Source organism: Capra hircus, chromosome 10 (genome assembly GCF_001704415.2).
Source record: "Capra hircus breed San Clemente chromosome 10, ASM170441v1, whole genome shotgun sequence".
Classification (NCBI taxonomy): Eukaryota; Metazoa; Chordata; class Mammalia; order Artiodactyla; family Bovidae; genus Capra; species Capra hircus.
The window spans coordinates 15,809,725-15,835,787 of NC_030817.1; the positions used below are offsets into that span (position 1 = coordinate 15,809,725).

General features: G+C 50.9%; 1 protein-coding gene across 1 annotated transcript; it reads left to right on the plus strand.

Annotated features, from left to right (window-relative positions):
* TGFB3 (transforming growth factor beta 3) lies at window positions 228-25,528 on the plus strand. The gene is made up of 7 exons (XM_005686141.3): window positions 228-2,128; window positions 11,072-11,235; window positions 11,736-11,865; window positions 17,099-17,206; window positions 20,011-20,176; window positions 22,800-22,953; window positions 24,279-25,528. Exons 1-7 carry the CDS (start codon window positions 1,651-1,653, stop codon window positions 24,435-24,437), a joined length of 1,359 nt encoding a protein of 452 aa, XP_005686198.1. The 5' UTR covers window positions 228-1,650; the 3' UTR covers window positions 24,438-25,528.

Consider the following 26,063-nt stretch of genomic DNA (forward strand, 5'->3'; position numbering starts at 1 on the left):
GAGCATCTCCAAGCTTCCGGGAGCCACCCGACTCCACAGTCTTGTCAATGAAGAGTCGGGGCCAGGACTGCCGGGCTGAACCCAACTCCAATCCCGGTCCGAGGCCGGGCGTCAACCTCTCCCACCCGAGCCCGGAGGGGTGGGCACGGCGCCCGTGCCCAGGCCCCTGCCCGGGGTCCTGCCAGGCCGGGGGACGGGGGACTGGGGTGGGGGGGGTGAGTCTAGGAGGGAGCAAGAGACCCGCCGAGGAGAGGACCTCCTGACAGCTGGCGAGAGGGCGAAGGAGTTGGGGGAGAAAGAAGGGAGGGGATTCATCGGCCGTAACTTTCCAGAAAAACAGTCAACGTGTAGCCGGAGTGACTCCAAGGGGCGGGGGGGGGGTGGTGAGGGGGGAGAGAAAAAGTTCAGTTACCACGTCGATCGAGCGGGACTCGCAAAGTATTTTTCAAATGGGCTCGGCTTTTCCTGTGCCTGTTTAAAACATTAAAATCATGCAGCAAAGGAGCCTGCGTGGTGCTCGGGTCCCTCCCCCCACCCACTCCACTCTCCACCTCTCTTCGCCCCCTCCTCGCCGCTCACCACCCCCCCCCCGCCCCCCGCCCCGGGGCCAGAAACGTCATGGGAGGGAGGTATAAAATTTCAGCAGAGAGAAATAGAGAAAGCAGTGTGTGTGCATGTGAGTGTGTGCGAGAGAGAGAGGGGGAGAGGAGCTTGAGCGAGAGGGAGAGGCAGAGAGAAGCTGGAGGGAGAGAAAGGGAGGGAATCCGAAAGCCAAGTCCAAGGGCATGAGCAAGAGAGGCGAGAGATAGGGGAAGAAGCCTGAGAAAGAAGGAATAACAGCTTTCCGGAGGAGGCGTGCAGTGAACTGTCTGCTATTTTATTTGTCTTTTCTTTTCTTTTTTATTTTTTAAAGAGAATCAGGGAACAGAAGCAGAGGCCGAGGGAGAAGACGAGGTGCTGGTGACCTGGGCGTCCAAGTGGATTAACTGGGGATGCTCTCCAGGGGCTGTACCCCGCTGCCTTCCAATTGCAAACATAAGCCCACATCCCAGCCAATGAAGATGAGAGGCAGCGTGAACAAAGTCATTTAGAAAGCCCCCCCCCCCCAGGAAGTGTAAACAAAAGAGAAAGCATGAATGGTGTGCCTGAGAGACAAGCGTGTGTTGCGCTGTGCCCCACCTTGAGCTGGGCCAGCAGCCGCCTAGCCCTGCCTCTCCCCACCTACTCACTGGTGATTTTTATTTTTTAATAATTTTTTTCTCTTTTCTTTTCCATCCTCTTTTCTTACTCTCCTTCAGGGCAAGGCAAGGATTTTGATTTGGGGACCCAGCCGTGGTCCTTCTGCTCCTTCTTTAAAATTACCCACTTTCTCCCCATTGCCAAGCAGCGTTTGGCAATATCAGATATCCGCTCTATTTATTTTTACCTAAGGAAAAACTCCAGCTCCCTTCCCACTCCCAGCTGCCTTGCCACCCCTCCCAGCCCTCTGCTTTGCCCTCCACCTGGCCTGCTAGAAGTCAGAGCCCAGCAGAACCTGTTTAGACACATGGAGAAGAAACCCAGAGCTTCACGGCACACAGTCGGCTTCTTCGCGCTCAGGGTTGCCAGCGCTTCCTGGAAGTCCTGAAGCTCTCGCAGTGCAGTGAGTTCATGCACCTTCTTGCCAAGCCTCAGTCTTCGGGATCTAGGGAGGCCGCCTGGTTTTCCTCCCTCCTTCTGCACGGCTGCCGGGGTCTCCTCCTGCCAGGCCTTGTGGCCTTTCTCCCCGGCCCCTGCCTGAAGATGCACTTGCAGAGGGCTCTGGTGGTCCTGGCCCTGCTGAACTTTGCCACGGTCAGCCTCTCCATGTCCACTTGCACCACCTTGGACTTCAACCACATCAAGAGGAAGCGAGTGGAAGCCATTAGGGGACAGATCTTGAGCAAACTCAGGCTCACCAGTCCCCCCGATCCATCCGGGTTGGCCAGTATCCCCATCCAGGTCCTGGATCTTTACAACAGCACCCGAGAGCTGCTGGAGGAGGTGCATGGGGAGAGGGGAGACGTCTGCACGCAAGCAAACACCGAGTCGGAGTATTATGCCAAAGAAATCTATAAATTCGACATGATCCAGGGGCTGGAGGAGCACAGTGAGTCCCGATTCCCTGCTGGGGGTGTCTGCTCTGGAGGGTCTGAGCTGGGGTGGGGAGCTCCAAAGAGGAGGGGGGGTGCCTAGCGATGACCACAGGGGAGGGTGCCCCTGGTATGCCCTGCACCAGGGATTGAGGGACACACGAGGTGCGACGCGCAGCTGGGGCTGGGTGGGTGAGGAGGGGGAGGCAGAGCCATTCTGCTCAGAGCCCAGTGCCGCTGGGAGGCCAGGAGCCCTAGAGTTGAGTGGCGTAGCGGAACTCACATCACATCGCTGAGGGATTTTAATTTGGAGTGACACTGTCCCATTTTTGTGCTGTGGCACGTGTGGTCAGACAGGTAACTGGAAGCGCGCAGAGCTGTAGAGGGGCAGGGCTGGGCGCTCTTCTAAGAGAGCCCGCGCAGTTCCAAGAGGCTGGAGACCTTGGTCTCCTCCCTGCTGTACACACCTCATTATGACACGTCTCACGTTCCATTTTTCCAGTTCTGGGAAAGAAGCGTATACCTGCCCCCAGTTCATGTCTTGTCCAACTTCTTGAAGCCCAAGCGAGAGGCAGCCCCTGATTGTTTGGGCCCTCGGTCCACGCCACGCATGCGACCCATGTGAGCTGTGTGCTTGGGGGGAGGGGACGCACCTATGTTCTCACGGCTGTGTGCTTGACAGCGACGCGTCGTCCGGTTTTGTCCCATAGATGGACTCGTGTGCACAATGTGGGCATCCTCCGGGCCCGTGGACGTGGGGGAAAGCAAGGATGTGGCTCCGGACATGTAGATGGCTGCTGGCAGCCCTTTTGTGTCTGCGTGTCAGGGGAAGAGAGGGTGGGAGGTGTGGCCGTGGGTGCACAGGGAACATGTGTCTGGGAGCGTGTCTTCCCAGGAGGCTCCTGTCTGTGCCGAGAAGCCGGGAGGCTTCTGGGTGAGCCGTCTGTGTGTGTGTTTGTACACGTGTGGAAGTCATGTGTGTTTACTGAACGGGGATTTAAAAAACCTCAATACAAGAGAGAGAGATTTGGCAGATGCTGGAAACTGACAGCCCAGGAAGGAGGAATGTGAACCGGCTCACAGGCCCAGGGACTCTGGAGCAGCTCTGTTTGCTTTTCCTACCAGCAGGTGTCCTCGACGGCCCGGCTACCTTGGCCAGGCTCACCTGGGAGGGGGCCGTGTCGGGAGTGGGGGTGGGAGAGTGGGATGGAGCGGGCCAGGTGAGGGTGGTCTGCTGGGGCACCTGGATAGAGAGAAGGAGGAGTGGGCAGCCCAGGGGTGCACCGGCTCTGGAGGAAGGTGTGGAAGGCCTCGCTGGGAGCTTGCCCATTCCAGACCCAGGAGCCTGTGGTTACTGGCGAGGGGCGCCCACTCCGGTTTCCTATGGCTGCCTTGGGAGGTAGCTCCCATGTGGGGCAGAGGCCGGAGAAGGAGGTGCTCCCTGCCCAGGGTCCTCCAGGCCGGGCTGACTTCTGCTCTCCCAGGGCCTTGTGGTTCCCAGCAATACCAGCAGCTGAATGCCTGGAAAAACCCCTAGCGCCCTGGGCACCCACAGAGGCAGGAGGTGGTGGCCAAACGTGGGAGGAGGGTGGAAAGCTGAGACCTGCAGGAGAGATGTGAGGAAAGTCCAGGGCTGGAGGGAAGGACTGGGACCTTAAGGATCCGGGTCAGGAGGAGGAGTCCCAGGGAGGAGGAATTCTGAGTCACTCGGGCCCACCCAGCCTGGAATCCCAAGCTGAGAACGAATGAGCCAGAGACATGCAAGGGCACACAGGTGCCAGTGGACGTGTGTGCAAAGACTCAGAGCACAATTAGTGGACAGCCCTGGGATCTACCAGGACAGGGCGGCACGGATGCTGGGCAGCTCTGGGCTGCAGCAGCAGGACCTTCCTTGAAACTGCAGTAGGTGAGGGTGGCCCTGGGGCCACGGAGCTGTGATCGGGTCGGGAGGAAGCCTGGCACAGGGAGCAGGAGACTACTTGGGATATCAAGGAAGATCTGGGGCCCCACGGGACCTGAGCGATGCCAGCGAGGCTTGCAGGTGCAAACAGGAAGCAGGCCCAGACTATGCAGCTGCTGGAGGTGACACAGAGGCTGAGCAGACGCAGGCCCGGCCCGCCCTGCAGCTGGTCAGGTGCTGAGCCAGCCCCAGAGAGGCAGACGCACAACGCACGCTAATTATAAAGAAGGCAGTGGGCAGATGCAAACGTCTAACAGATGCTGAGAGGGAGCAGAGAGCCACCCTCCAAGGCCTGGGGTGAGGGAAGCGTGTCTAGAACTCACGAGGGTGGGCTGGGGTCTGAGTGCCAGAGCCCTGGCTGCTGGACTGATGGGATTCCATCCCTTTCACATCTCATCACTCCCAGCCCCTTCCGGTACCCAGTGGGACAGGCTCTCAGAGGAAAGTGGCAGCAGGAGCTGGGGCAAGCAGACAGAGGTGCCTGGAGTGCAAAGTGGAAGAAGGACTAACCACCAGAGGCACAGAAAGGGCACCAAGGTGAGAGCAAAGAGGATAAGACTCTGGCTCTGCCTGTCAGATGGGTACCTTGATTTCCCTATTTTCCAGATGAGAAGACTGTAACGTGCCTCAGTTAAGTGAATTGCCCCTAAAGAACCATGGCTGTAGCCTAGACATCCTGTCTACAGAATGCATGCTGTTAAGCACTAATGCAAACTCTAAAAATACATATTGTAAGTCCTACCTTTAACCTTTAGGCTCCAAGAGAACGTTGGTTTATAATATGAATGAATTGGGCTTCCCTGGTGGCTCAGACAGTAAAGAATCTGCCTGCAAGGCAGGAGAACCAGGTTCCATCCCTGGGTCGGGAAGATTCCCAGAAAAGGAAATGGCAACTCACTCCAGTATTCTTGCCTGGGAAATCCCATGGACAGAGGAGCCTGGTGGGATCACAAAGAGTTGGACATAATTGAGTGACTAACACATACACACACACACACACACACACACACACACACACACACATGAATGAATGAACCACATTTTGGACCAAGCAGGTAGGCATAGGAACCTGTAACCCTGGTGACAGATTACATAGAGGGATCACTAGGTGTTTTCTTTCTTAGCTCTGCCTATTTTTATGACTGGGAGATTCATATAGCCACAGACATTCTCCTGGAAGTGTTTTCTTTATCTGCTGAAGAATCCCAAGCAGGTTAAGCAGCTACACTGTGTGGAAGTGAGCAAATCACTTCTCTGACCCTCAGTTTCTTCATCAGTAAAGTTAACCTCTAAACTGCCTTCCAGCTGAAATAGTTCTATTGGGTTGGCCAAAAACTTCATTCGGGTTTTTCCAGAAGATGTTACAGATGAACTTTTGGCCTACCCAGTATATATATATATAGGATGATTCAACAGATCTCTGCTGGGGGAGTGAAGACAAGACTCATATATATCTTATTCTTCTATAATTCCCCAGGATTTTGCTATGAGAAGTGGGTGGGGCCTTTCTCTGACCCACGTGGTGGGACCCACACATCTTTTTCAGTTCTTTTGTCATCCTTGTTATCAAGATTTACCAGTGTAGGTGTTGTTTTAACTTCTGGCTTGTAATTATCTGTGTCTGGCAAGAGACTCTTGTTTTTATCCAAGGTCTGGCGCTGAGACAACCAGCAAAACCAGAATTCACAAGCAAAGAGAGAACTTGATATTTTAGCATCTCTTTTCTGGATGCTACTTTTAGATCATGTTCATTCTGAAAATTAAAAGATGTTTCCTATTGAAAGAACTCATTTGTTCTAAGTGCCAATGCCCTTGGCACGCTCGGTCAGTGTTTCTCTAAGTGTGGTCCAGAGGTTAGGTAAATGTGAAAAATGTGCATTGCCAGGCCCCAATCCACCTTACAGAGTCAGAGTCTCTGGGGCGGGGGGCAGTGTCATCTTGGAGAATCTGTATTTTTAACACGCTCCTTATTGATTTGTAAGTGCACTGATGCTTAAGACTCAATGAAAGAGGACAAAACCCTTCCTGAGAGGGGCTGCAAACACAAGTGCCTACAGAGGCCAGGCAGCCGGTGCAGATAATCTGGAGGGAAAGGTGCAGCAGAGGGACCATAACAGACTGCACAGGACACTTGGCCTCAGGTTCACAGAGAGGACAGGCTGTGTAGAGGAGGCTGGTGGGAGAAGGGCCTGGAAAACCCCATGAAAAGATGGCACCCGCTGCTCAGCTCCTGCAGATTTTTGAATTTGGGAATGTGGGTCCAATTCGACTAGATCTTAACTGCTTCCCAGAAGAGCAGAAAATCTGAATCTTGCCATGAAATTTCCCAGTTTTTAACCTACCTGGGCTTAAAACATTTGTGACTTCTAATTCAAAATTTTACAGAATGATGCATTGGCCAAACGGTATTTTAATGAGTTAACATTTAAAGGGTACATCCTTAAAGCTGTGGTTTATCAAACTTCCAGGGCATCTGGATGCCACAGTACCCTTTGCAGAGCACTATAAACCATAGTTCTCAATCTTGGCTACATCTTAGGATCATCTGGAAGTCTTTTAAAAAAAAGAAGCTCTGGACCCACCCACGCTCCAACGAGGTCGTCGGAATCTCTGGAGAACAGGTCCAGGCATCATCTGTTTTTAAAACTCTCCAGGTGATTCTCGGGAACAGCTGGGATGGAGGAACACCGCCACACTGATGTATGTAGTCCCATCATTGGAGCCAGCAGCAGTTTTACGAGCAGAAATGATGGACACAGCAGAAAGAGGCACATCCAGGAGCCCAGGTGTCTGAAACATTAAAAAAAAAAAAGCACGGTCTAAACATGGTCAGCTGTTTCCAGGTTTTTCCATGAATACTCTGCATGAATATTCTTTGTTTATTTTTCTTTCCCTATAGCAAAAAAGGAGAAAATGGCATCCATTAATACATATACTTTGTGTGCAATGGAAAAAGTTGGTCATAATTTAATTTGTCAAGGTGGACCCCCTCGTCCAGCTTTCAATAATACTAGTGTTCTGCAGAAGCAGGGCTTAATCACCAAACTGACTGGGAACTAGCTTTTGTCTGAGGCTTATGTTGGTACTCTAGGCCCATTTCATGGAATCCTGCTATGTTTTGTTGGTGAAACCATCCCTCGGGAAGATGATCTCTGAGATCCCCTCGAACTTTCAGATTCTCTGTTTCAGTAAGTGAGGTCGGAAGACCTGGGTTCAAATCCACCTCTGGCACCTACTAGCTGAGTGATTTTTTTTGAAAAATCTTTATTTGTTGATTTTTGGCCATACTAGGGCTTCGTTGCCGTGCGGGCTTTTCTCTAGTTGCAGTGAGTGTGGGCGGCTCTCTCGTGTTGATGTGCGGGCTTCTTTTGTCTCAGAGCACAGGCTCTGGAGTGCGTGGGTTTCAGTAGTTGCAGGGTGGGGGCTCAGGAGTTGCGCTGCCTGGGCTCTGCAGCGCAGGCTCGGGAGTTGCGCTGCCCTGGGCTCTGCAGCGCAGGCTCGGGAATTGCGGTATCTGGGCTCTGCAGCGCAAGCTCAGGAGTTGCGCTGCCTGAGCTTTGCAGCGCAGGCTCGGGAATTGCGGTTTCTGGGCTCTGCAGCGCAGGCTCAGGAGTTGTGGTGCACAGGCTTTGTTGCTCCGTGGCATATGAGGTCTTCCCGAAAGGGGATCGAACCCCTGTCTCCTGCATTGGCAGGCAGATTCTTTACCACTGGGTCACCAGGGAAGCCCTCAGCTGAGTGATCTTGAAAAAGTGATTTAACCTTCCTGATGCTCACGCTTCTCTTTTTAAAATGGTAAATTTTACTTATTCTCCTCAAGGATCATTAGAGGGTCAGGTGAGTTAATAGACATTCTATGAAATGTAAGAGAGTGTTATTACATTTTATTTATTTATACTCTGGCTCATTCCACGAAATATTTAAAGTATTGTTAGTATTCACTGGATTTAATGGTCAAGGAGATTGTGTTTACATTTTATTTTCTCTCCCACTAATGACTGTGTCTGAGCTTTGCTTGCTAGTGTCAGTTTGCATGTGTCAACTAATTCATGTGTCACCCTGGCCAAGACCCCTCTGGGCATGAATTTCTTCATCTAAAGTAGGTTGTACTAGATCAGCCGTCCCCAGCCTTTTTGGCATCAGGGACCAGTTTCATGGAAGATGATTTTTCCACGTTGAGGGGGTGATGGGGGTGAGGTGGAGCTCAGGCAGTAATGAGAGTGATGGGGAGCTGCGGTAAAAACAGGTGAAGCTTCACTGGCTCACCCTGCCGCTCACTTCCTGCTGTGAAGCCCGGTTCCTAGTTCCCTGAGGAACTAGAGGACCCCTAACATTCCTTCTGAGTCTGTTAGAAATGTGTAGATCCTAAGCAGTTAAAAATGACCTTTCCCACTTCCTTGAAATCTCCCTGAAATTCCCACCAAAGGGAGTCTATCTTGGGGAACAGTAACTGATGGATGAACTGGAAGAAACAGAGAAAGAGAGGTGACTAGGAGTCCTGAAGATCCCCTTGGCTTCTCATTCCCCCATCTCTTGGCTCCCCACTGTCTTGTCCCCACTCTGACTCACCTCACTGGCACAGGCTATCTTGTTTCCCTTTTCCTTTTTATAGCGATGTGCACACTGCGCTGAGATATCTTTTATCCCCTCTTGCAACACTTACTGGAGGTACTAGTCTTGTTGCTTTGCTGTTCAGGGGCTCAGTTGTGTCCGACTCTGCAACCCCATGGACTACAGCCCGCCAGGCTTCCCTGTCTTTTACCAACTCCCAGAGCTTGCTCAAACTCATATCCATTGAGTCGGTGATGCCATCCAACCATCTCATCCTCTGTCGTCCTCTTCTCTTCCCGCCTTCAGTCTTTCCCATCATCGGGGTCTTTTCCAGTGAGTCAGCTCTTCATATCAAGTGGCCAAAGGATTGGAGTTTCAGCTTCAGCATCAGTCCTTCCGATGAATATTCAGGACTGATTTCCTTTAGGATGGACTGGTTTGATCTCCTTGCAGTCCAAGGGACTCTCAAGAGTCTCCTCCAGCACCACAGTTCGAAAGTATCAATTCTTCAGTGCTCAGCCTTCTTTATGGTCCAACATTCACATCTGCAAGGAGCTTACCTATGTCCAAGGGATTACAGACTTTCAAACTCCAAAACTGAACTGCCACCATGATCCCTGTTTCTGGTTCTATCTGAAATGGTTTGGGGGAATTGCTGGCAGTATTCATTCTTTCAAAGCCAGTTATTAATCAGGGTTTCATTAGCTGGCATTCACACATTTGTTTTCCCAACATCTGTTCCATTACTTTTCTAAGAGCCAGTGTCAGACCCACCAGATGGCAATTTCCAGAAACACTCACTCATCCTTTCCTAAAGCTCAGTAGCGCGTGTGCTTGTGTCCAGGCCTCTGATCCTCCCGCCCTGTCCATGACTTCCTAAACCACCCCTGGGGTGATTATGGGCTTGTTCCAGCCATGTTCATTATGTGTGGAATCTGGGTCTCTGAGCTTGAATTTCAAGTTCTGGCTGTTGTTACCCTTTGTGTAGAAAGTGTTTCTCTGGGGTGTTAATGCTGCTCAGACCTTGAGGTTGTAAAGAAAAGGCAGGATCTTTTTGTCTCCCTTGTCTCACTCTGATAGGAATGGGAAAGAGCATGTGCTGCCTTCTGTCTGTGGACAGAGGTGCAGAAGCCAGCAGGGTGCAGAGGCTGGCATAGCGTGTGCAGTCAGGGAAAGTAATCCTTAGGAGCCAATGGTGATGGATCCACTTTCACGCAATGAAGAAGCATCTGGGGGTCTGCCAGGCTCGAGATATGGGCTCTTTGCCACTCCTGTGCTATCTTATTAGAGCTAAAGTGTCACTTTCCATGACTCCCTACTGTTCATGATATAAAATCAACCCTTCAGTCTGACATTTCAGCCTCCCCGCAAGTAGATCCCAATCGACTGTCTTGACCTTGTCTCCTGGGCTCCAGCCTGGCTGCTTCAGGTCCCTCTTACTGATTTGCATTTTCCTCTCCTTCTTGCTTTTGCTTCCGTATACTTCCACGTAAAATTTCTTTCCTTTGCATCCTTAGACCCTTTCCTCCCGTCGGACCCAGATCACATAATCACCACTTCTGCGATGTGCTGTCGCTGTCTCCCTTCTTTGACCTGTTTACAGCGACTTCCGAGCACCTCCAAAGGCCCTTACTGCTCTCTCTCTGTCCTGTTTTTTGGTCCAAGCACTTAATAGCCCCACCTCTGAATGTTAATCTCCCTGAAGGCAGGGCCCCTGTCTGTCCATTTTTTAAAATGTTATTTATGTGACTGTGTCGGGTTTTTGTTTCTGCACACAGGATCTTCATCGCTTCATGTGGGATCTCTCGTTGTGGCACGTGGGCTCAGTAGTTGCAGAGCTCGGGCTTAGTTTCTCCCCAGACACCTGAGATCTCAGTTCCCTGACCAGGGGTTGAATCCATGTCCTCTGCCTTAGTAGACGATGGATCCTTTACCACTGGCCCACCAGGGAGTTCCCTTGTCTGTTCATTTTTGCTTCCCAGCGTTAGCCTGTGCTTGGCATGTAGCATTTGCTCAATGCATGTCTGATGAATGAATAAATGCCTGAATGAACAAAGGCATGAATGAATCAGCTAGCTATGCAGTGATTAAACTCCTAGGGGAAATTGCTGATGCTGTTGGAGAATCTATATTTTTTAAAGGAGTAGGAAAGCAGGTTGGACAGCCTGCCAGAGTGGAGATAATGAGACAAGGGGCTGGGGGGGCCAGTTGTGGGTGCCATGTCCTGGGTGGGGCTCCATGCCTTGCTTCTCTATCAGGCCTGTGTTCAGTTCTGGGCCACCGAGAATCTCCCCCCCGCCACTTCTTACCTGTAGGTCTGAGGCCTCAGGGCTCCAGTGCCGTCCCATGTGGGCCCCCCAGCCCCTTGATGAGTGCGCTGGCAGCACACTATCCCCATGGGTGTCGCTCACACTGTGCTTCCCCCCTCCCCCAATGCTCTGCCTCCTAGATGACCTGACCGTCTGCCCCAAAGGCATCACCTCCAAGATTTTCCGCTTCAACGTGTCCTCAGTGGAGAAAAATGAAACCAACCTGTTCCGAGCAGAATTCCGGGTCTTTCGGATGCCCAACCCCGCCTCCAAGCGCAGCGAGCAGAGGATTGAGCTCTTCCAGGTGAACCTCCTCCCAGGGACAGACACCACATGGGGGGGTGGAAAGTCAGTTCCTTTGCCAGATTGAGCCTGCGCTCTGCTCGGAGTGCAGCAGGCCTGGGTGTGAATCCCGCCTTCTCTGAGCCTTAGTTTCTGTACCTGTGTCTGTCATTAAGAACAGGGGTCCCTAACCTCTGGGCCACGGACCGGTACCTCCTGTCAGATCAGCGGCCGGCGGCATTAGATTAGAAATAAAGTGCACGATAAAGGTAATGCGCTTGAAACATCCCGAGACCACCCCCCTCCTTCCCGATCCGTGGAAAAGTTATCTTCCATGAAACTGGGCCCCGGTGTCAAAGAGTTTGGGGACTGCTGCTTAAGAGGATTAAGACTTAACTGAGGAGCTCGAAAGAGCATTTCAGAAGTCTTAGTTGGCTCCTGTTCCCCTCCCCGTCCTGCTGCACCGTGACGCTCAGGTGCCCTGTCCTGGCCTCGGGACTTACTCCTTCCTCTGCCCCGTAGATCCTCCAGCCGGGTGAGCACATAGCCAAGCAGCGGTATATCGATGGCAAGAACCTGCCCACGCGGGGCACTGGCGAGTGGCTGTCTTTCGACGTCACAGACACTGTGCGTGAATGGCTCTTGCGAAGAGGTAGGTTGACTTAGGATGAGCATTTTGGAAGGAACCTCTGGTCCCTTCTTTCTTCATGATACAGGGAAGGGGATGGCACTAGGGGAGACAACAGATCTGGGTTCAAAGCCCAGCTTGGCCATTAACTTGCTGTGTGTCCATCATTCCTTCATTCAACTGATACTGAGTAAATGCTCCGAGCCAGGCCCTTGGGGATTCAGCAGTGAGCCAGACAGGCAGGGTCCTACGTCTCATGGGGCTTCTGTTCTGGTGGGAGAGACACGTAGTAAACAAATAAACACTGAGGAATAAGACTTTCCAACAGTGATGAGTACCAGGAAGAACAGAAAGAGGGCGACGTGCTAGTGCCTGGGTGGGGCCCGGGGTCAGATACTCAGCGAGAGTCTCTATGAAGAAGGAGCTGGTGCACTGAGGGATGGGAAAGAGCCAGTTTGTGAAGGTCAGGATATAGGATGTGCTAAAGCAAAAGCAATGAAACCCAGGCTCAGTTTGTTCTGGCAGCAGCAGACTGCCTGGTGTGGCTGGAGCTGGGGGGGTCAGAGAGGACCAGGAGCCTCGATGTAGGACCCGCCAGGCCGTGGTCAGGCGTTAGAACTTATTCCAACTGTGATGAGATGTCCTAGGAGGGTTACAAGCGGGGCTGGGAATGTGGGGTGAGGTGATTTGATTTAAGATCCTCTGGTTGTCATGAGGTCAGGGGAAGAGGTTAGGGGCCACTGCAGCAATCCGCGTGAGAGCACTGTGGGCTTTGGCTGGGGCAGTTTGCTCTGTATTTTGGGTTTGTTCTGTATTTTGGAGGCAGAGCCAATAGGATTGACTGGGCTGATTAGATGTGGGGTGAGAGGACACAAGAGGAGTCTAGATGACTCTGAAGATTTGAGACTGAACACCTAGATAGTAACTCTTACTGAAATAAGGAGGCCTGGGAGACGAGCAGGTTTGGAGGTAGGTTCTATTTTGTTGATTAAGTCTGAAAGGCCTGGTAGTCAGTCATAAAGTAGGGCTGTCTAGTATGCATATCAGACTTCCTATGGTCCAGCTCTCCCCTTCACTGGTTCCGCTTCCTCCCCTTCCCTGCATGCCTCACAGAGCCATTTTAAAGAGCCATTGTGTTTCAGAGAACCTCCAAGTGTTCGGCTCATTATGTGAGTGCTGTGTGTGGTCACTCTGCGACCCCATGGACTGTAGCCTTCCAGGCTCCTCTGTCCAGGGAATTTTCTGGGCAAGAATACTGGAATAGGTTGTCATTTCCTACTCCAGGGGATCTTCTCGAATCAGCAGTTGAACCCTCTTGTGCTTCCTGCATTGGCAGGTGGATTCTTTACCAGTGCGCCACCTGGGAAGCCCATTATGGGAGAGTGAGCTTCTATTAGGTCAAGTGAGGAAATGGAAGCCCAGAGAAGTTAATTGGCTTGACCAGAGTCATTGAGCCTGGATTAGAACGTGAACTTCCTGACTGACAGTCTTGGGGACTCAGGGCATCACACTGCACTATTTTTCCTCTTCTTTACTTGGTGGCACTTCCTGGTCTCTGCTCAGTGGGGTGCGGGCACCTAAGGCAGTCCTGTCTGTTCCTTGTATCCCTCTTGCGAAGAATTTTCTGCCTTCATCAGCTGCCGTGGATCCACAGTCCACCCACACACGTATGGATACCCAGAGTCCCTGGGACAGGTGGGGCCTTCTTTGTCCTCCTCGATGGTTTAGGAAATTAAGGGTTAATGCTCGAAGGCAGAGATCACAAACCTGTTGGCCTACGTATTGTTTTCAATTTAACTAGCGGTTAGCAGGAGAAGCAAATGGCAACCCACTCCAGTGTTCTTGCCTGGAGAATCCCAGGGACGGGGGAGCCTCATGGGCTGTCTATGGGGTCGCACAGAGTTGGACACGACTGAAGCGACTTAGCAGCAGCAGCAGCGGTTAACAGTTTTAATTAATGTCCAGAGATTTCGCATAAAACCTAGACATTTGACTTTTCTTGACAAATGGGTAACGATCCATCAGAGATGAGTAGGACCACCTCTGGAAGGTGGGGCATGTGGTCTTCATGTCACCCCAAGCCCCACCATTCCCCATTGTTCTCCTCAAGTGAGACTGGTAGTCCCAGTTCAGCATGACACACTGGCTCACTGTGCTCACATAACCTGCTGCGCTCTCTCGACATCTGAGTGTGCAGGCTCCCATCTGAGGGGCATAACCTGGTGGCTGAGCTGACAGATGGTGGGCTGGAGGTCCTGCCTCAGCTCCAAGGGTACTGGGAACTCCATCGGATCTCCCCAGCTGCACACGAAAGGAGGAAACCTCGGAGAACCCAGGCACATCAGCTGACAGCCGTGCCGTGGGAAATCTGACTCAGCCAGCACTCTGCCTAGGACTCAACATGGCTACAGAGAAGAGAGGCGGGGAAATTCATCTCTTAGCTTCCCTGTCTGATTCTGATCGGCTCCACCTGGATTTCTTTGAAGCCCTTGGCACTTAGAGTTCTTATTTTCACAGCTGCAGAACTCAATGAGAAGTTTGCATTGAGAATGATTTCCATCCTCCTTGAGACATCAAAAAAGATAATTTCGTAATAAAACCTATGGGTGTCCCACCCACCATCCTCACCGCTGCCAATTCTGAGGTTAGTTCTTCCCTGGAACCTTCCGTCCCCGCTCCGGCAGATGCTGCCCACCCCGTGTTCGGGGGAGTCAGACACAGACCTTTACTCTGCAGAGTTTCTGAGTCTCTTGAGGGTTCTTGGCCCCAAACAAAGTGGTAAATGGACTGCAAGTGGAGGAGTCGGCGGTGTGGACTGTGAGGAAACTGAGTCACATGTCCAGTCTTGTATTAGTTCAGCAAACATTGAAGAGCCTGCTCTGCACCAGTTCCCTTCTGGGCTAAGAGCCAGCTGGAGCCCTCTCCAGGGTTGGGGGCCCAGTCCTCACACTCTTGTGCAATCGGTCCAATGTGGTGTGTGCAGAGCCAGGCCCCCCGCCCGCCCCTAGCAGGGCGGGTGGGGAGCACGCCCAGTGCCTCAGCTCAGGACAGGGGGCACACTGGGAAAACACAGCTGCTCTGTATCTCAGTGGCTGGGTGGGCATCTTCCTTGGTGGTCCCTGCTGGGCCCTCTTTGTTCCTCTTTGTCTCGAACGGTCATGAGTGTGGCTCTGATGTCAGGCTGCCTGTGTTTGAATCTTGATTCTGCCACTTACTGGACACCTCCATCAAGCCATTTAATTTTCCCTGAGCCTCAGTGTCCTCGTGTGGAGGGGAGGAATATCTGTAGGATTAGTATGGAGATTTCATACGTGAGTTAAGGCGTGCAGAATCTTACAGCATGCAGGCAGCAATGCTTAACAAACATTGGTGATTGTCTCCATCATTCTCTGAGCCTCCTACCTAGACGGAGCCTGTTAGCTAAGCCAGGCACCATCTCACATTCACCACCTGCACCCTAACCCTAACTCTCCCCAACACATCTGCATCTCAACCTTCTAACTCACAGATCCATGGGACTTTCAGTCTCTCCTGGACTGAAAATTCTTCTGGGTAATAGAAGTGTACTATGTTTTATGTAGCCCGGTTCAGCTACTCCAGCCCCTTCTTCTACCTGCCTGAAACCAGAAAGAGTACACTCCTTATGCCTCCTTCTCTGTTCACTTCTAGTTCTCCATCTGGGGCTCAGCATCCTTATTATATTGACTCCTCCCCTCCCTACCAGAGCTCACCAGGAACCGAAAGCTCAGCAGGTGTCAATGTGTCCCAGATGCTGCCGTGACTGGGGTGGGATAGATAAAGCTGGGATCTGAAGTTTATGGAAGAAGGGACTGAGCTTTTTTTTTTTTTTTCCCCAATTGTTTATGACTGTGCTGATCTTTGTTGCTAGTGTGGGCTTTCTGTAATTGTGGACATCAGGGGCTACTCTCTGGGTGCGGTGTGCAGGCTTCTCATTGCAGTGGCTTCTCTCGTTGCAGAGCATGGGCTCTGGGGGGCACAGGCTTCAGTAGTTCAGGCAAGTGGGCTCAGCAGTTGTGGTTCCCGGGCTCTAGAGCACAGGCTCAGTGGTTGTGGCCCACGCGCTTAGTTGCTCCGCAGCATGTGAGATCTTCCCAGATCAGGGATGGAACCCACATCTCCTGCCCTGGCAGGCGGATTCTTTCCCACTAAGCCACTGGGGAAGCCCTTTGAGCTGGTTTTTAACCAGTAGAACTGGGACATCCAGGTCTGCCCAACACTGCCTGCAGTCTTTGGAGTTGGGCCATTCTGCCCATGAGAAGGCTGTTGAGCTGGCCTGGACTCTTTGGGGTTTTCCCTGATGACATCAGATTTCTGGAAGACTCCAGGTTGGCCCCAGGGCTGGATGCTCACACAGAACTAGGGTGATCTCAGACAGCAGCGCATCTCTGAACTCAGGCTGACCCTGAGTTCAGAGGTCATCACTCATGTCCTCCCATACCTGGGCACTGCCCTGGATCAAGAGAGCTTCCCTGGTTCTTACCCACCAGAATTGGCATGATCCTAGACTCTACCTGGTTTCTCTGTACAAAACTACTGGATTCAGTTCAAATTTTTCATTTATTTTTCTCCCTTTCTTCCTTCCATTTTATATTCAACCCCTTTTACTAATTTCCTTGCTTTTCCAGTTTTAGTTACCAAAATACCTAATGCAACAGCCAATAGGAGAAAGGGCCAGAGTTGGCCTTTTAGCCCCAGCATATGAGTCACCAAACCCTGGCAGTCCCGGCTTCCTCACACTTGTCACCTCTTGTTCCTCTTCCTCTCTGCTCCATCCTTTCTCAGCGGGTTGGTTGAACGTCTCCTCTCCCAGCTGACACATCGGGGGTGGGGCGGGGGGGAGGTGCAGTGACTGTTTTCCTCCTCCTTTCCTGCACCCTCATTCTTTCGGCCCTACTAGGCTGGTGACAGTTTTTCCCTAATACCATCCTTGGAAAAATAGATGACTATTAAAATTCTCCTGCATGAGGCCCACTAGTTTATGTCTCCATTTGGTGACATGTAACACAACAGAAATACATGGAACGAGGCAACATGCTCATGGAGGTCCTTAATAGCTCTGGGAGCACCTTCTGTCTCCCGGGACCCTCAGTCTGACTCCGGCCCCATGACTGTGTGTGGTGGGAGAGCCCTTGGCTCATCCGTGTGTAGCTGTGGGTAGACAGCTACGTGGGTGTGCAGGCTGCGTGCTTCATCACGCAGACTGCTTTTCTCACCAGCTCTGTGTCTTATTTTGCAGAATCCAACTTAGGTCTGGAAATCAGCATCCACTGTCCCTGTCACACCTTTCAGCCCAATGGGGATATCCTGGAAAACATTCAAGAGCTGATGGAAATCAAATTCAAAGGTAACAAAAGGGATGTTTATGGTAGGATGGGTGGGGGGAGTTAATAAAGCTAGATAAAACAGGAGACCCCTGGCCAGACCCTGAGAAGAGGAAGCAAGCTCCCTCACAGAGATGGCTGACTGTTTTGTATCAGGTTGGCCAGAAAGTTCTTTTGGGTTTTTTCCATATTCTGTTTTGTCCTCAAAGCAAGAACTCCCTATTCTATAGAGAATGCGTGAGCATCTGGAAGACAGTATTGTGCTGATAAGACCTCTGAAATCATATAGGCAAGCTGGTCAGTCATCAAACTGGGGGTGAGAACACCTCTTTCACAGGGTTGTCATGAAATTATTTGAGCTTACATATGTGAAATAGAGTGCTTGGATACTCAGCAAATGAGAGTTGTCTTCACTTCCCCTAAAAGAAATGAACTTTGGTGGCCGTGAGCACTCACACTCTGACTGCTGGGCTTCCCAGATGTTGCAGAGCCCACCCAAGGCGTCATCTGGGTTTGAGCTGCTTCAGGCCTCAGGGTGCTTGCATGGAGAGGGCAAAATAGTTGAGAAACATTTCTGGTTTTCCAGTATGTTTTCAAGGTGCTGAGCCTAGACAGTCTCTGAATTTTGGAGAAATTTTGTTTTCTTTGCGAAGCCCTGTTGTGGGTTCATGGAGGCACTCCTGAGGCCAAGTGGTTTGTCGAGGTCAAACTAACCAATTTAAAGCCTAAGGTCAGAGATGTGTCTGGAAAAAGGTACCCGTTTCCGGGCCTCTCTTAACCCCCAGCCCTGGAAAGTCCTTCATGAACTTTATTTCTGAACCTAACTTTTTTTGGCTGTACTAAGAGTCCCTTGGACGGCAAGGAGATCCAACCAGTCCATCCTAAAGGAGATCAGTCCTGAGTGTTCATTGGAAGGACTGATGTTGAGGCTGAAACTTCACCTCAACTTGGCCACCTGATGCAAAGAGCTGAATCATTTGAAAAGACTGTGATGCTGGGAAAGAATGAGGGCAGGAGGAGAAGGGGAAGACAGAGGATGAGATGGTTGGATGGCATCACCGACTTGATGGACATGGGTTTGGGTGAACTCCAGGAGTTGGTGATGGACAGGAAGGCCTGGTGTGCTGCGGTTCATGGGGTCGCAAAGAGTCGGACATGACTGAGCGACTGAACTGAACTGAATCTTTGTTGTTGCACTCAGGCTTTCTCTACTTGTGCGCATGTGGGGTCTTCTTTAGTTGTGATGCAAGGCCTTCTCACTGAGGTGCAGGCTTTTCTTGTTGCAGAGCATGGGTGGGTTATAGAGTTTGTGGGCTTGGTATTGCCATGTGCAACAGAGCCTTTTTTTTTTTTTTTTTTAAAAGCAAATCATTTGACATCCTAATCACAGAACCTCAGAGCTCAAAAGACCTTTGAAGTCCTTACCTACATCCTGAATTGGGATGAAATCCTCCCACTTCAGTCAATAGTTTTCTAGTTCATAAAGATTTTCAGAAACGGAAACTTGCGACGCCACACAAGCAGACCTTAAGAGTATGCCAGGGACTTCCCTGGTGGTCCAGTGGCTAAGACTCTGAGCTCCCAGTGCAGGGGGCCCAGGTTTGATCCCTGGTCAGGGAGCTAGATCCCACATGCTACAACTAAGACCCAGAGCAGCCAAATAAATAAATAAAATTAAAAAAAAAAAAAAGAGTATGCCAGTGACGTCGATCTCCCAGTCCTGTGCCCACGCGTGAGGCCCGTGTTCCTCCTCAGCTCACTTCAGTCCAGCCGCTCAGTCGTGTCCGACTCTTTGCGACCCCATGGACTGCAGCACGCCAGGTCTCCCTGTCCATCCTGTCACCAAGCAAATCCCACTCCTCCTGTCCCTGTCCCTGATGGGGATGGACAGCCGCCGGCAGCTGGCCATCAAAATAGATCTTCTTGTAGTTGAGACTCAAATTCAGTTTTCAGGCTTTGCAGATGAACTAGCAGGTTTCCTTTTGGAGTTTCTCTGCTGTTTTCATACACTTTGTGATCCTATCTGAGTTTTATAGAGAAAACATTCTGAAACTGTAAGTGCAGTGTGAGTGGTGTGTGTGTGTGTGTGTGTGTGTGTGTGTGTGTGTGTGTGTGTGTGAGTCCCTCAGTCGTGTCCAACTCTTTGTGACCCCATGGACTGCAACCCGCCAGGCTCCTCTGTCTATGGGATTTTTTGGGGAAGAATACTGGAGAGGGTTGCCAGTCCCTTCTCTAGAGATCTTTCCAACCCAGGGATTGAACGCAGGTCTCCCTCATTGCAGGCAGATTCTTTACCATCTGGGCCACCAGGGAAGGCCTGATGCGAACATTAGCAATTGCTGATTCTTGTTCCTCTGGCTCCCATTCAAACTGTCTTAAATTGTGACATCTGGAAAGCAGAGGGGGACTTAATGCCATCTTGACCAGTTCAGATTATGAGAGGAGACTCACACCTCAAGCTCTAAGTCTCAGAATCTAAACCGACAACTCAAAGGAATGTGTTAGAGCCTCGTAGTGACAAGGATGCTTCAGGAATCTCTGTAAATTCTCTAGGAAGCATCCTGGGAAGGGCTGTGCCCTCTGGAGGATTACCCTCAGAAGTCACGAGGGCATCTGAGCACAAGTGTCTTGCAGGTCCCTTGATACCAGTTCTTCTATTGGGTCTTCCCGTTCCTGCAGCTGGACATTAGCATGAAGCTGTGTCTTACCCGTGCCTTCCTCGAAGACCCCACTGTCCCACCTCCTGAACAGGGTGGGGATGGAATGAGAAAATAGCATCCACCCTGTCCTCCCAGACAGGAGACCATCACCTTCCTTCCTTCTGCAGGTGTGGACAGTGATGATGATCCGGGCCGTGGAGATCTGGGGCGACTGAAGAAGAAGAAGGAACACATCCCTCATCTAATTCTCATGATGATTCCCCCAAACCGGCTAGACAGCCCAGGCCACAGTCAGAGGAAGAAGCGGGCCCTGGACACCAATTATTGCTTCCGGTAAGCCTGGGCCCACTCAGGACCTGTGAATTCCCGAAACAACATTGACTGCTCACCTGTTGCCCCAGATCTAGGCCTTGTGCAACTGAGGGCCCTCGATGCTTTTCACATACACCTTGGGGAATGGAGATTTAGAACCTCTTACAAATCTTTGTTTTTCCAGGAGCCCCACTGTTTTTACGCATCACAGTCCTGTGAAGGCCTGGATGAACTAGAGGAGGAGGAGAGTGTTGCTGAGATGGCTTGAATTAGAGGCTTGGTCTCTCCATGGTTTTCATGCTTTAAAATACTCTTAAGGTCTGCTTGTGTGGCGGGGAGACTAATGCAGGGTTTTCCATTAAAGGCTCAGTTCCCTAGGGAGGGTCCAAGGATGCTCCTGGATGAGTGAAAATAAGACAAGTTTCCATTTGCAGTGGGGAAGGTGAGCTAGAGAATTTATAAATTGGGAAATAGTTGGACAGCCATTGTAGAGAGGTTAAAAAAAGAGCATCCATTTTCTCTTATTTCAGAGTAGTTTCTCATTTATAAGGAAGGAGGATAAAAAAGCATAGACAGTGATTACTTAAAGGTAGACAATGACCACATCCATGGGAAGGTCTGAGGGATAAAATGCTTTAAGAAGCTGGGACATGGGACTTCCCTGGTGGTCCAGTGGTTAAGACTTCACCTTCAGTGTAGGGGGTGTGGGTTCAATCCCTGGTCGGGGAGCTAAATCCCACGTGCCTCTTAGCCATAAAACCAAAACAGAAATAACAAGTATTGTAACAAATTCAATAAAGGCTTTAGAAGTGGTCCACATTAAAAAAAAAAGAATCTTAGTAAAGAATTTGGGATAAGGAGCTCATCTGTGGATGCAGGGAAGGCTTCAGAAGGGTGTGGAACTGGAGCTGGGTCTTCAGGGATGAGTGAGGCTCTGATGAGGGTATGTAGGGTTATGGGAGGAGGAAGCGCTTCCGGTAAAGGAAGGTGCGTGAATGGGTCATTTTGGCTGGAGAGGACACCTGAATGGAGCTGGGGAGAATGAATTGGGAGATTTTTAGATCTAAAACCAGGCCTTTTGAGGAACAACAGAATGAGCTGGGGATGTTGAGTTTGAGGAATGGAGCATATAGGAAAGGCAGCGTGGTTGCCTCCAACTGTCTGAAGACTGGCATGTCCACTTGTTCTGTGTGGCTCTCCCATCAGATAGGAATGGATGATCTTGGCTGCAAGGGCCAGTGGCTTAAGCCATGGGGGATTTCCTGTTCATAAGAAGTATGTAGGTGTAGCCCCAGGGTTGGTCTGGCTGCTTGCTTAATGCTATTGAGGACACAGGCTTTCTCTCTTTCCAGTCTACCATGCCAAGTATGTTGTCTATTCTGGCCAATAGCTGGGTTATGACCATAACCCCCTTGGTTATGGTCACATAAGCATGAGCAAGACTGCTAGAGCTCTTGGCATCTTGTCCATGCTCAAGACAAGAGGAGGAGGGAAGTAGCAGAACCAGCAGCTTTCCTTTTCCATCTGTGACTTTTAAAAAAAAATATTTATTTATTTGGCTACACCAGGTCTTAGTTGCAGCACACGGGATCTTTGATCTTCCTTGCACCATGTGAGATCTTTAGTTGTGGCACGTGGGATTTAGTGCCCTTACCAGGGATTGAACCTGTGTCCCCTGCATTGGAAGCGTGGAGTCTTAGCCACCGAACCACAAAGGAGGTCCCTCATCTTTGACTTTTATGAAGAATCAAATATCTTTGCCAGAACTTGCCCTTGCCCATTACATACTTCTGCTTCTGTCTGATTGGTCTGTGCAGGGTTGTATGACAATCTCTACCTGCAAGGGAGGCCAGGAAAACAAGCATCTGGTGTTCCAGACTGTAACGGGAGGTGGCAAGAGAGGAGAGGAGTAGGAACGGCTCTTGAATATAAAAACAAGAATGTCTACCATGGTTTACCGGGGAATCCACAAGAAGTCAGATTCTGGCCATTAGCTGCCTTTGGAAGCAGCAAGTTTCTAGGTCTTAGCACAGGCTAGATGCCCGCTTGGCAAGGGGCGTTGCCAAATGGGATCCTGCAGGCAATGGAACTGAAGCAGCCTGATAGTCACATTGGGGGTGATCTAGGAATCATGAGTCTAATGGAAGGCTATGTCTTGTTTTGATTCAATGGACTCTAGGATTAGACTGAGCAGTCATTTAACTATAGCGTATAAGTGCCTGAGCTTAGAGTTCATTTCTGGTTAGGTGCACATTAGGGAGGTAACAGGAAAACCAGCTCAACAAAGTTGAGTCGGCTAATAACACTCAGGGCTTGGTTTCAGGTGGAACACTTCAAGTCTTTATTTTCAGTCATGATGTAAAAGGGACAGGACCACTTTTGCCTTTTTTCTCTCCATCATTTATTATTTATGTATGTATCTGTGCCTTCTGTGTCCTTGGGATTCTGGTCTTCAACAGAGGAAAGTGCCTTTATAGTTAATACAGCTCAGTGCACTTGAACCTGGGATCCCACCGATCAGAGCCACCTCTTATGATGACCAGGAAGGACTCCAGGTGCCCAGATGAGGGCCACTTGTGAAGTTTCTATGTTAGTGATTTCCGTGGGAGTTTCTTTTTAGTAATTTATTTTTCTGTTGTGGCAGCAATCTGGAGGAGAACTGCTGTGTGCGCCCTCTCTACATTGACTTCCGACAGGATCTGGGCTGGAAGTGGGTCCACGAACCTAAGGGCTACTATGCCAACTTCTGCTCAGGCCCCTGCCCATACCTCCGCAGCTCAGACACAACCCACAGCACGGTATGGTACAGGGTCATGCCTTATGGGGTGCTGGGGCTGAGCTGACCAGGCCACTTGTTTAAAAAGGATGCATGATGGGCTGCATGTTGAATGAGTGGATGGATGATGATCTGGGGTGTGAAATCCCTTATGGTGAAGGTTCTGATTTGGGCCCAACTCCAGTGGGTGACATTCTACCCATTATAACTTCCTTGCATAGTTTCAACCAGACTTTTAAGTTGTTTATTTGCTCTTGTACTATGGGAATTACTTAGCTGTCACATGCCACTCCATATGTCAGAGAATTTGGGGGCCAGAAGACTTCTACGATCTGATGCTGCTGCTGCTGCTGCTGCTAAGTCGCTTCAGTCGTGTCCAACTCTGCGCGACCCCATAGAAGGCAGCCCACCAGGCTCCTCTGTCCCTGGGATTCTCCAGGCAAGAACACTGGAGTGGGTTGCCATTTCCTTCTCCAATGCATGCATGCATGCTAAGTCATTTCAATTGTGTCCGACTCTGTGCAACCCTACGGATAGCAGCCCGCCAGGCTCCTCTGTTCACAGGATTCTTCAGGCAAGAATACTGGAGTGAGTTGCCATTTCCCTCTCCATCTATGATCAGATAAAGAACTGTAATAATTAATTCTTTTCTCTTGACTGTAGAAGTTATTTGAAAAGATAATGGAAAACACACAGAAGAAGCCAACACGAAACAAAGGGAAAGAGACTAGAGAGAGGGGGAAGTCGACGACTGAAGCTAGCTTGTCTTTCTCTCCAGGGGAATCCGAGAGAGGGCAGTAACTTGTGAAGCATATTTCCTCATAGACTCCTCACCAAAGTGACCAGTTACAGCTAGGAGGAACCAACATAGGCATGCTTCTTCCAAGCCAAGAGACTTTCATGATCACTTCCAAGTCCCTTGGTTGTGGGGCTCATGCTTAAACCAATAATGCTCAGACCAGTGCCGTATGTTGCATTCCCTGTGGGCAGCAACCTGCCACTCACCCAAACTGGGTTCCTCCAGGTCCTCTGAAACAACATCCATGGCCCATTTTGGTAGTTCAGATGGTAAAGAATTTGCTGGCAATGCAGGAGACCTGGATTTGATCCCTGGGTCAGGAAGATCCCCCTGGAGAAGGGAATGTCAACCCACTCCAGTACTGTTGCTTGGAGAACTCCATGGACAGAGGAGCCTGGTGGGCTACCGTCCTTGGGGTCTCGAAGAGTCAGACACAACTGAGCGACTAAGCACGCAGACTCTGGAGCAGCCCCAAGACCTTGTAGAGTACCTGGGCCCCTGGCTTAAGCTTGGTTTTCCCAGCCTCTCAGTGATGCCTCCCTCCCCAGGTGCTGGGCCTGTACAACACCCTGAACCCTGAAGCCTCGGCCTCCCCTTGCTGCGTACCCCAGGACTTGGAGCCCCTGACCATCCTGTACTATGTCGGGAGGACCCCCAAAGTGGAGCAGCTGTCTAACATGGTGGTGAAGTCCTGCAAGTGCAGCTGAGGCCCGACTGCCACAGGGAGAGACGAGGGATCACCACTGCCTGCCCGCCTGCCCCTCGGGAAACACAGCAGCGACGGACCTCGCCGCGAGGCCTGGGGCCCGCGACCTCCGGCTCCAGGCAGATGATGGCCGAGACGGGGGTTCCCCTTCTGGAACATTTCTTTTTCTTGCTGGGTCTGAGAATCACTGTAGTAAAGCAAGTGTGGGTTTGGTTAGGGGAAGGTCGATTTCTTCAGGAGACATGGATTTTCCATGTCAGAGGTGGTGGGGAATGGAGGAAGAGGGGTGGTTGAGTTGACGCATCGCAGGGTTCACGGGATTCGGGACACCCTACGGGGGGAAGGTGGGGCAGAGAATGGCCTGGACAGGGCCAGACTGGAAGACCCTTGGTGCTGAGGTCAGATTGCTCATCCATCGCTGCCCCACATCTGCTCGAGGGGCATCTGGATCACGTCATACCAGGCAAGCATCTTTCTTTAGGCAGGTTCCCAAGACAAAAGTCCCAGAATTGTATCTCGTACTTCCCTGGGATTAAGGACAAGTCTGTTAGTTTTGCAAATTGTCCCCTGGACGTCAGTCGGCATTGAGGGTTGTCCTGGGAGAAGATCCAGGTAACGCAGGTCCCGGGGGCCATCAACTATACTGGGCCCAATGGATATGCAGAACTCTGAGGTAGAGGGTGGGAACTGACCCTCTCTGGTCTGCTCCTTGGGTTCCTCCTCTTGCCCTCTTCCTTGATCGTTCTCCTTGGACATTTGGCTAGACACCTTCCAGGTCAGGGTGCATATGACTGGAGTTTGGGTCTCTGCAGCCTTGGGGCATCATGGATTTCCCCTCCTGACCCCCACCCCCCCACCCCGAGCCCCTGTGTTCATCTGGTGTTCCTGGAAGCAGGTGCTACGACGTGAGAGGCATGCAGGAAGTTGCACACGTGCCACACAATGACTTGGCCCCAGACGCATAGACTGAGGTATAAAGACAAATACAGATATTACTCTCAAAATCTTTGTATAAATTTTTGGGGAATCTTGGATCGTTTCATCTTCTGGAAGATTGTTTCTAAACAATAAAAGCCTTATTCTAAGGTGTAAGTCTTGACTCGTGAGGTATCCTTCTTAATTCCATGCCCACATCTAATGATCAGAGGAACCTGGAATCTGAGGGCTGAGACTCTCAAACACTGAGATGCTGCTGACTGTGAATTCCCTGGACAGTGCACGCTGCACTGCCCTCTACCCGCCCTCCGCTGCCCTCTGCCCACCCTCCACACTGTTCAGGGAGTTCACAGTGGGGGGAGGGGGGCTGTCCTTCGTCTGTGTTTTGTTCCTTCTCACAGCGATTATCCTCAGACACACAGAGGCGGTGGCTGAGATTTGGGCAGAAATCATCTCCATTTGACCTCCATTTAACTGTGGGCAAAAATCACCTGGTGTGATTTTTGCATATGGAAATATGTTGGCTTGTCTATTCACTATAAATTCAGGTGAGAATGAGAGAAACTGTCTGTGGCAAATGGCCTACGAATATGAGGCCAATTCTGTTCTCAGGTGGACCCTAGAAGAGCTCACCGGGGACTCCTTTTCGGAGGATGGGCCTCTTGTCAGGAAGTTTTGGAATGGAAGAGGG

Excerpts from the sequence above, each read along its gene's own strand:
- TGFB3 (XM_005686141.3), top strand. The coding sequence starts at position 1,651 with ATGCACCTTCTTGCCAAGCCTCAGTCTTCGGGATCTAGGGAGGCCGCC. Across the intron at positions 11,236-11,735 it reads AGAGGATTGAGCTCTTCCAG|ATCCTCCAGCCGGGTGAGCA; the intron begins GTGAACCTCCTC and ends TCTGCCCCGTAG. Across the intron at positions 22,954-24,278 it reads CAGACACAACCCACAGCACG|GTGCTGGGCCTGTACAACAC; the intron begins GTATGGTACAGG and ends CTCCCTCCCCAG.